We start from the raw sequence: 10,693 nt of genomic DNA on the forward strand, positions 1-10,693 counted from the left end.
TTCAGCCAGTCCCAGTTTAGATCACCAGCTAAAATAATTTCAGAGTAGTCCAATCTGGAGAGGAGTTGAATAAGAGTCTGCAATACTCAAGACAGAAGGAGGCCTATAACACCCAACAACAGTAACATAAAGGCCCTTGGCCAACTCCACCTTCACTGCCAAAAATTTTAGCTGCTTACCGATTGATTCTGAATGGACTAGCTTCACGTTAAATTTAGATTTCACATACATAGCAACCCCATCCTTCCTTAATCTGTCAGCACGAAACACGTTATAATCACCCATTCCAATGTCCATATCAGTGATTGATTTTGTCAGCCAGGTTTCAGATCGCACAACAATATCAGCAACTGTTAAATTCACCCAAATTCTAAGCATCCCTTTTTGGGTAACAAACTGCGAACATTAAGGTGAATTACAGTCAAACCAGACATGGATTTCACATCAGATGGCAATGGAATACACTGCAACTCAGGGCCTGGATTTGGCTGCACATTGCTAGATAAAAGCAGCAATAAAAATATTAACCGTCTCTGTTTACCATCAGTATATGAGTTTTTAAAATGAGAGTCCCAGTAATGTCTGTCATCAAATGCAAAATAGTCATTTAAAATCAAAAGATTTTGAAGCTGAAGAATATCTCTGGGTAGAGACCAGGATAAATTTAAGTCCTCTGCCAACTCTTTTGGCATTTGAGGGGAATGCAAAAAGGCTGAGCAGTTGAATCCATAGGCTATGTCCAAAGAGCCACAAATGTTGTAAGATGTACTCACCCAGTATAAATCACTTGATCTTAGCTTTTCCACTTAGCATTAAAAGAAGAGCCATGTTAGCAGAAGATGTTAGCAAAACCCGAAGGAGCTGACAGGGCCTCAGGATCCACGCAGAGCCTGGAGATGTTAGCTGGGCTGCTAGGGCCTAGAGAAGCGAGCAGAACCTCAGATCCAAGGGAAGCCTGGAAGGGCTAGCAGGGCCACAGGATCCAAGCAGTGCCTAGAGACAATATCTGGGCTGCTAGGACCTGAAGCCTAGAGATGGTAGCAGGGTTAGAGCTGGGCTAGAGAAGGAGGACGGTAGCTGGGCTGCTAGGCTGCTAGGGCCTAGCCTAGCTGGGCCGCTAAGGCCTAGAGAGGCTACCAGGGCCTCAGTATCCAAGTAGAGCCTGGAGATGGAAGCTTTTCTGCAGCAAAGTAGTCCATAATCCAATAAAAACTATTTCATCTAAAAAAACAAAGAGCTCAATCATAGAATCTGCTAAAATGTTTTACTCCATATATGAGTATAAAAGCAAAGAAAATGAGTATAAATGAGTATAAAGGAGACAAACACACATCAGACCATACATGCCGCCATCTTGGATTTTTTTTTATAATCCTGCTGATGTTTTTTTTTTAATTTTAGTTTATTTTAGCTGCTGATATTTGTATATGGTGTTCAGATGCAGACGAATGTTTTGCAAAAAAATTTTTTTTTGATATCTAAACGTTGGACTCAATTTCTACTTGTTAACTTAAGATTATCTATAATATTACGTGAATTACTTTTTAGGAATAATGTGTCATTATAAGAGATTGATATAGGGATCTGTTCTGCCATTCTGTGTTTTGCACAAGGGGATTTTTTTAAATGCACAAGAAGTGTTTCAGAGTTGGCAACCCTGTGATTAATTAGTGGGGCTCCGCCCTAAAGACGTCTTGATTGCCTGTGAGTGATGAATCAACCTGTTCTGAATTATTAAGATCGTTTAAATAACACTGGCATCAGTGCAGCTGATTTAGAGTTAAGCTGTAGAGCAAGTGTGGATCTTAACAGAAGTGGTGCAGGGTTTGTGAAAGAGACTCTTGCTTTCTGTCTAGTCTTGGATGATTGCTCTTCATGGCTGTGAGGGAGATTTGTGTTTGGAGAGGGCTCATTTTAGCCCTTTTCCTCTTTGCTGTTGATGGACAGAAAAGGCCGTAAGTCCATGGGCTTTGACGTGAACAGAAGTGGCCTAGTGTTTATGCTTTTGCAGTTTTAAATATAGCAAAATGATGCACCAGAGTTTTAACCATATGTTAAAGGTTAATTAATCATGTTGTACTTTAGTTTTGTTTATCTTTTTTTCTTTGACACTCAATCCCACATACTTCAACCTCTTAATGATTACTCTCATGCAGCTCTAGGTTTTATGTTCGAGTACCAAATTGTTAACTCGATTCAAGCACATCTTATCTTTAAATGAAATCTGTAATTTAAGAAGCTGGATTATTAAACCTTTGGCAATTTAAGTTTGTGTTGGTGCTGCTAGTGATGGGGACGAGACTGTTTATGCTGAGTCCAAGTCGAGACCAAGTCTTTGAGGAAGCAAGTCTGAGTCGAGATTTTGTCCCGACATATCAGTTTTGATATTGATGAATTAATATCGCCCCAGTTAATAATCAACAGTTAGGCCTACAGACTAAGCTAGATTGGGAGTTGTTTAGAGCAGCCGTTAGTGATGGGGACGAAACCACCAATGCTGAGACCGAGTCTTTGAAGGAACAAGTCCGAGAAAGCCGAATTCGGTCTCGAGACCCCTGTGGCAGCAACTGTCTGTGAATGTTCAATCAACATGTAAATGTTCTGACCTGATTTCCTTTAGTCTCTGAACCTAAACTTCATGATGTTTCCACAGGTTATTCATGGTGACGTTCCCTGCAGTGATTGAATCTGGATCTGATGCCAAATTGTGTGCAAGTCTTCTTAAACCCCAAGAGAGTCTCACAATGACTGTTTCCCTGCTTGATGATGAACATGGGATGACTCAACTTGTGCAGCAAGTTTCTTCAAAGCCATTTCACAGCTGCTTTTGTTTCCAGGTCTGTCATTAGATGCAAGGTATCTCTTATTATTTTGTCTGGTTTAACCAAGTTTTCCTACAGGCTCCTCAAGTGGATAAAGAGTCTGTTCAGATGCTGAAGGTAGAAGTTCAAGGGAAGGTCTTTAGAGCGACTGAGGAGAGGAAGGTCATGTTTAGACGTTACTTGCCTTTGACCTTCATCCAAACAGACAAACCCATCTACAATCCAGGACAAACGGGTGAGCTGTGAATGTCCCTTGGTTGAATGAGAGGTGGAGGAAAGTTCATTTTGCTACAAGTTCTAATCTTTAATTGCATAATGCACTTGTGTGTTTATTGCTGTTTTTGCAGTGAATTTCAGAGTTGTCACCATGGATGCCAAATTTTTGCCTCTCGATCAGATGGTAAGAGCTGAATATGAACAAAATGCAAGTTTATTGCAGGTTATTTGTGCACAGTTTTTCTCTTTTCTTCAAAGACTTGGCTGCATTGATGTTTATGCTTTGTGTCTTGCAGTACAATCTGGTGGTGGTGGAGGTGAGAACTTGCTCCGGTGCAAGTTTTTGAATGGAGCCAACACAGCTTATTGTATTCTTGCTTTGTTTGTAGTTTTTCCTTTGAGCTGTTAATTCTTTTTTAAATAGGACAATCAGAAAAACCGGATTGGTCAGTGGACAAACATATCCTCAACGGGTTGGATATTGCAGCTTTCTCATGAGTTAAACCCAGAGGCTCAGTTAGGGATGTACAATCTAAAGGCTTTTATTGGCGAGCAAATGATATCCCAGGTTTTTGAGGTGAAAAAATACGGTAAGTCTTTGTATATAATGTGAAACATTACAACACCAGATCTAAGGTCTTAATCTTAAAACATTATGTTCCTGATTTAGTTTTACCCAAGTTTGATGTGACCGTAAACACACCACAGATGTACAGCGTTGGAGATGTGGGACTGAAAGTTGAGGCTTGTGCCAAGTGAGTGACCTTTACCTTTTTTTTTCTTGCTCCCACATGTCTTGTTGTCTCGCTTATCTTGTTCCTTGTGACCTTTTTCCCAGATACACATATGGCCAACCTGTACCTGGTGAAGCCTTGGTGGAAGTATGCCGTGAGCCGTTTTCATACATCATGGCTCCTGAGTTGACCCGTTGGTGTCTGAATCAAACCGCAGAGGTGTGTGACTCCTGCCTTACAGTGGATGGTTTTTCTTCTGCTTGTACTTGACTTAAATGTGACTCTGTTCTTCTACCAGATGAATGCCACTGGCTGTGCCTCCCTTACCGTCGATACTTCAATGTTTTTCAACACCAAATATGAAAATAAAATGAAAGATGCTCTTCTTGTAAATGTGAACGTCACTGAGGAGGGAACAGGTGAGCTATTGGCTGTTCTAAACCAAACAGCACATGTATGGAGGAAGTTGACTTGTTAATTTGGTTTGTTTGTTTCCCCAGATGTAATGATGTCAAAATCTGCAACAGTATCCATTACATTTGAAGTCGGAAAAGTCACGTTTGTGGACCTCCCAGATCATTTTGATCCTGGATCAACGATTAATGGAAAGGCAAGGTTTTCTTTGTTTTCTTTTTTTTCCCCCCTGTCAGCCTTCACATTTGTTCCCTTTCCTAACCTTGGTCATTCCCAACAGATTTCTGTGTCTCGTTTTGATGGTACTCCAATTGCAAACAAAGTGGTCCATCTCCTACATGGTAACAGCTGGCCCAACAAACTGCTTCAGAATCTGACCACAAACCAGGATGGTCTGGCTAAGTTCTCTCTCAACACTGCTAAACTTCCTAAAGCTGCTCTCAATCTGGTGGTACGATTTGTTCTTTCTTGTGAAATGTAGATTTCTCCCAATCTCTTTTGCATTAAACCCGTTCCATTTGTTCCCCAGGCGAGTGTGACTCCAGGGGTTGTTAATAGTTACAAATTGCCATACTTCACTTCAGATACAAGGGTTGTTCAGCTTCTCCATCCTGATTCCTCCAGTAACCCATCTAGTGAACTGACTATAGTGAAGCTCGAGCAGCCGCTTAAATGTGGAGCTACGTTTCCAGTGACCGTGAAGTATTTATTTGTTGGAGAGGCTGGTGACTACAGCACTGACATCGTCTATATGGTGAGATAACCAGAGGTTTTGTCTATTTTAAATGAACCTTGTTGCCAGTTTTAAGCACCCGTTTGTGTTGTCAGGTTTTGTCCAGAGGATTGATCGTCCTCCATGGATTTGAGACGGTCAAAGCAAAGGCTTGTGATTCGGTAACTAGCGGCTCAGTATCGTTCCAGCTATCCGTCAATGGCGATATGGCTCCAGTAGTGCAGATTCTGGTCTTCTGCGTTCTGCCCAGTGAGAATGTAGTGGTTGGTAGTGCGTTGTTTGACACCGAAACATGTCTCCAAAACCAGGTATAATTTTATACGGGTATAAAACCATATTTTGACTTAAAGTGGGGAATAATGACGTGTCCTACAGGGTGTTTGTTCTTGTTCCAGGTGTCTCTACAGTTCTCTCCTGCTACGGCAGTTCCAGCTGAAGAAAATGTTCTGACGGTCTCTGCTGATGCAGGATCTCTGTGTGGCATCAGTGCTGTAGATCAGAGCATCCGGATTATGGAGCCAGGAAGACGCCTGAGTGCTAAAATGGTATCCATGTGCAATTTATTTTAAATTCTTGTTGGTCTGCATTCAGTATAAAACTCGAAATAAGAATCTTGTGCAAAAGTTAGAATTATTACCAGCTTATGAACCCCAAATTCAAAATCTCAGAAAAGTGTGTATACATCAAATCAATTAAACTAATTTTAAGTGCAAAGATGTTGGACCTCAAAATATATATACATTTTTTTTCATCTTTTAATTGGAATTACTGGAATTCATTTTTCACCTATATAAACTGACCATAACATGCCAAACATTAATGCATTTAAACCATTTTCCAGAAACGTGACAACACTGTTTTGGTCATAGGTGTTTGACTTGCTCCCGGTGCGATCACTAGCAGGTTACCCAAAAAATGTCCAGGATGAACCAGAGTGTCTAGGCTTTCGACCCCGTCCAGCAATTCCAATAAATCCTCCCTCCATTGCTCCTACAAATCAAGCCTACACAACCTTCAAGGTAGCAAATCATTCATGACCACGTAGTCACCGAATAATATGGAGTCAAAGACTTTAAATCTGTTTTGGGTTGTTGCTATGACAGAGTATGGGAATGAAGATCGCAACAAATCTCCCTGTTCGAGCCCCTCCGTGCCCGTTGTTTCCCAGAGTCCCAGAAGGTAGGTCTATGTGGATGGGGAATTCTGCATGACTTGCCTTGAGTTATGATGGGTTATTCCATGTTCTTTGTGGATCAGCAAATTTTTGTTTTTAATCTTTTTATAAGTGAAGCATATGGACCCTAGTTATTCTGCAGAGACTAAGAAAGTGCAGGGTAAGTGTTTGTAAAGTTGCTTGTCTCTCCAGTGATGAAGTTCCGTGGTGGTCCTATGCCCATGGCTGCGGAAGCAAGACCTATGGGAATGGCTCCTCCTGAAATGGCTTCTCCAGAAGACGAAGTTCCCCCTCCAGCAGTTTCTGCTTCTGTAGTGACTGTCAGGACTTATTTTCCAGAAACATGGCTCTGGCAGCTTGCTCAAGTGGGGTTAGTGAAGCATCTTGTTCCTTCTGAAGCTACCTGCCGACATATTTTACTTATCGTGTTCCCCTTATTTCTCTCTTGTGTGGTCCTTCAGAGACACTGGATCCACACAAGTTCCCCTCACTGTTCCTGACACCATCACCACATGGGAGACCGAGGCGTTCTGCCTGTCCTCTAAAGGTTTTGGTCTGGCCCCTCCTGCTCTGCTGACGGTCTTCCAGCCCTTCTTCCTGGAGCTCTCCCTGCCGTACTCCATCGTCCGTGGAGAGTCTTTTGATCTGAAGGCCACGGTCTTCAGCTATCTGTCCAAGTGCATCATGGTCTGTCATGGTTTATTTATATCATGGCTCTGTATAGAGAAGGTTATGTATTTTTGCTCCATGTGCTCTGTTTCATTGACAGGTCAAAGTAACGCCAGATTCATCCACAGCCTTCTCCCTTAAACCATCTACTGAACCATATTCATCTTGTCTTTGTGCTAATGGGAGAAAGACGTTCAAATGGGTTCTATCAGCTTCAGTTCTTGGTCAGTTTTGGATCATCTCTAAATTGGTGTGTATATAAGATGTTGCTCATTTCCTGTATGTCACTGCAGGAGCCGTCAATGTGACTGTCAGTGCTTCAGCTGAACCATCCCGGACCCGATGTGGCACTGAGGTCGTGACCGTGCCGACGAGAGGACGCATTGACATAGTCACTCGAAGTCTACTTGTCCTAGTAAGTGTTAACAGCCTTCTGGGGTTTGATCATAAATCTCAAGCTGCTTTACTGATGTGGTGTTCTTGCGTTTTATAGCCTGAAGGAGTTGAACGGACAAACACCCAGAGTTGGCTACTGTGTCCAAAGGGTTTGTTTGCACTCAATGATACCCAAACACATTCTCCCTGTACAGTCAAACATTAGCCTATCATTTAATGCTGAACCATTCTGTTCTGTCTGCAGGAAAAGTTCTTTCTGAAGACGTGTCTCTGACGTTTCCAAAAAATGTGGTTCAAGGGTCAGCCAGATGTTCAGTTTCAGTCCTTGGTAAAGCGTTTCATTGAGTAGCAATTTACATGTGAAACTTGGTTAATCACTGTTTGTGATGTGGTTTTATGCTTGACCTCTTGTAGGGGACATAATGGGTCGTGCACTGAAGAATCTGGATCGGTTATTACAGATGCCGTATGGCTGTGGAGAACAGAACATGATTGTTCTTGCTCCCAATATTTACATCCTGTTGTATCTGGAAGTCACGGATCAGCTCACCGCAGCCATTCGAGAGACTGCCACGGGCTTCCTTCAGAGCGGTATGAATGACCAAATCCACTGTACATATGTAGGGGATTTAATTCCATGGACGTTTAGTCCTGCTCTTTCAATTGGAGTGCCAGACTGTTTAACTCCTGACCAATTTACATGTTGCATTTGGACTTATCAGGATACCAAAGACAACTGAACTACAGACACAACGATGGTTCATACAGCACCTTTGGTAATGATGAATCAAATACATGGTGAGTTTCACTCAGTTCTTTTGTGTTTAATTTGTGGCACCTATTTTGTTCTAAGTTCAGTTTGACTTATTCTCCATGGCCAGGTTGACTGCCTTTGTCATGAGGACTTTTGGTCTAGCGAGGCAGTTTATCTTCATTGATCCACATGTCCTGCAGAGTGCAAAGGATTGGTTGATCAGCAAACAGGGTTCAGACGGTTGTTTCATTCAGCAGGGAACTCTGCATCACGTTGACATGAAGGTGCATTACATGGTTCTTAAACTATGCTCCAACCAATGACTTGGTGTGATGGTTCTTCTAAATCAGTCTATGGGGTGTTTTAGGGTGGAGTTGGTGATGAGGTGACCATGACCGCCTACGTTGTTGCATCGCTGCTTGAACTAGGTGTCCCCACCACGGTAAACTTCTCCAGTATTTGTTTGAGCTCCCTGCAGATGACCTTTTTCTAGCTGTTTTCTGACCTTTGCTTTCAGGATCCCGTAATTACCAACGGTCTGTCATGCTTGAGGCCTGTCATTGGGAACCTGGGAAACACTTACGCCACGGCTCTTCTGGCCTACACCTTCAGTCTTGCTGGAGAGACCACCACTCGATCACAGCTTTTAGCTAGCTTGGAAAACAATGCAATTTCTAATGGTGAGATACCAGTCTCTTGATGGCTCATCAGGTTCTTTTGCATCAACTTTCCCCTCCATCTAATCTTAAGGTACTAAGCTCCATTGGTCTCAGACGACATCTGGTGATACTCTGGCGGTGGAGATCAGCTCTTATGTGCTGCTAGCAGTTCTCGCTGTTCAGCCTCTCACAACGGCTGATCTGGGCTATGCTAACCGCATTGTCAACTGGCTCGTGACCCAGCAGAATTCCTATGGAGGCTTCTCATCCACCCAGGTGCCTATGACTACCAGACATGAGTACAATCATTTGAGGATTTTTAATCTGGTGCTTTTTTTTAGGACACAGTGGTGGCTCTTCATGCCCTGTCTGTGTACGCTGCTCAAGTGTTCAGCTTGGACGGCTCCAGCTCTGTTACCGTACAGTCCTCTGTGGGAGAAGACTCGCACAGCTTCAAAGTGAATCGGGACAACAGGCTGCTGTATCAGGAGAAGCGGCTGAAGAACGTTCCCGGCAAATATAGCGTTAAAGTATCAGGATCCTCTTGTGTGTCTGTGCAGGTCTGTATTTTCACCCCCTCTTTCGGTTTCTTTTGTACACATCCTTATCCTACTGTCCTTTTGTTTGCTCTGCACTCATGGTAGGTTGCGTGTTTCTACAACATCCCGACACCTGCTAAAGACTCCAAAAAACTTAGTGTTGCCGCAAAGGTGACTGGAGACTGCCAACAGCTTGAAGTCAATCTCATGTTGGACTTCACGGTGAAGTAAGAACCTTTCACTTTGTGGCCTGAAACCAGCTCATTTTTATGAGATCCTGTTTCTTGATATTGTTGACTAAACCTCTGTATTCCCCCATCACCTCATTCAGGTACAATGGTGTAAAAGCAAACACAAACATGGTTATCGTGGACATTAAGCTCCTGTCAGGCTTCAAGGCAGATACCTCACTGGTTCGTATGTTTAAGATTTAGAAAGTCTCAAGATATTTAGTGCGCTTTCAGTTGTGATTCTGTGTAAATGGTCTTTTCCCCTCAGCTCGGTTCTTCACCCCAATCGTTTGCTCCGCTAGTGGAGCGGGTTGAATCTGAAGATGATCATGTCTTGGTGTATCTGAAAGAGGTGAGACTCACCCTGAGCATATTAATTAATGCCATCTGATGTTCTGTATACAGTATGTGCTGCTGTTCATCCTTTCGGTCTCGCAGGTTCCCAAAGGCGTCCCCATGAGTTACACTTTGCAGCTGAAACAGGTTCTTAAAGTGAACAATCTCAAACCAGCAGTCATCAACATTTATGACTACTATGAGCCAAGTAAGCTTTCATCCTAATCATGCTTTAATATGGCTGAATTCCCAACTTAACTTGACTATCCTATTCCTCTCTCAGGTGATTCGTTCGAGACCACCTATACGTGTCCCTGTCCATGATTTTCAGTACTGGCTGTAGGACATGTGACTTAAATAAAACTGCTTTTATACAATCAGTTCTCTTTGCCTCCTTTTGTTGCCAATCTGTGACCTTTGTTTGAAGCAGGAAGTTGGTGTTCATGATTTATTTGTCCTGTGACCTACAATATGACTGAAGTGTAGTGCAACAAACATGACGAAAAACCGTCTTGGGTTTTTTCGTAAGAATGATGTACAGCTATAATTAGGGTTGCCCCTAATAGTCGACTAACACTTAGTCGATGAGGTTTCGTTGACCAATTTTATTAATCGTAGTGCAAACAGAAAACAGTGTGTGTACCTGGTGTTACGAGTGCCTGTGAAGGCATGTCTCAACAAGTAACATTGGGTAAAAAACAAATCTGCTCTGCCTCAAAAAATCAGAAGTGTTGAAGTGTGTAAGTATTCAGGAAATTATCTTGAGCTACTGTAGTTATTATTTAACAACTGCAAGTTATGTTAATCATCTGTGGGGAAGAAGACAGATTAAGTAGATTGTACACATTAAGAATTTCCACAACACTACCATGCAACAATTCCAATAACTTTTGTAACTTTCATCTGTATTAATCTATCATTTATTTATAAAAATAAAACCATCTAGTGTTATTTTACTTTTGATTTACATTTCTGTAGGCCCACCTGGATTTTTGTAGAGTTGTACTTATTTGTGTT

General features: G+C 42.3%; 1 protein-coding gene across 1 annotated transcript; it reads left to right on the forward strand.

Moving 5' to 3' along the window:
- The first annotated feature begins 1,769 nt into the window (after positions 1–1,769).
- Positions 1,770–10,056, forward strand: LOC120490171 (pregnancy zone protein-like). Its single transcript, XM_039687593.2, has 34 exons — positions 1,770–1,955; positions 2,654–2,837; positions 2,901–3,057; positions 3,170–3,222; positions 3,335–3,355; positions 3,463–3,628; positions 3,709–3,793; positions 3,877–3,991; positions 4,071–4,191; positions 4,273–4,382; positions 4,467–4,637; positions 4,716–4,940; positions 5,015–5,227; positions 5,315–5,464; positions 5,789–5,938; positions 6,023–6,098; positions 6,286–6,463; positions 6,555–6,780; positions 6,863–6,986; positions 7,056–7,177; positions 7,256–7,307; positions 7,403–7,486; positions 7,573–7,749; positions 7,881–7,956; positions 8,040–8,196; positions 8,280–8,354; positions 8,430–8,592; positions 8,663–8,847; positions 8,913–9,131; positions 9,216–9,337; positions 9,442–9,523; positions 9,609–9,692; positions 9,779–9,884; positions 9,960–10,056. The coding sequence occupies exons 1-34, from the start codon at positions 1,876–1,878 to the stop codon at positions 9,998–10,000; spliced, it is 4,350 nt and encodes a 1,449-aa protein (XP_039543527.2). The 5' UTR covers positions 1,770–1,875; the 3' UTR covers positions 10,001–10,056.
- The last annotated feature ends 637 nt before the right edge of the window (positions 10,057–10,693 follow it).

Source organism: Pimephales promelas, chromosome 3 (genome assembly GCF_988280905.1).
Source record: "Pimephales promelas chromosome 3, fPimPro1.hap1.1, whole genome shotgun sequence".
Classification (NCBI taxonomy): Eukaryota; Metazoa; Chordata; class Actinopteri; order Cypriniformes; family Leuciscidae; genus Pimephales; species Pimephales promelas.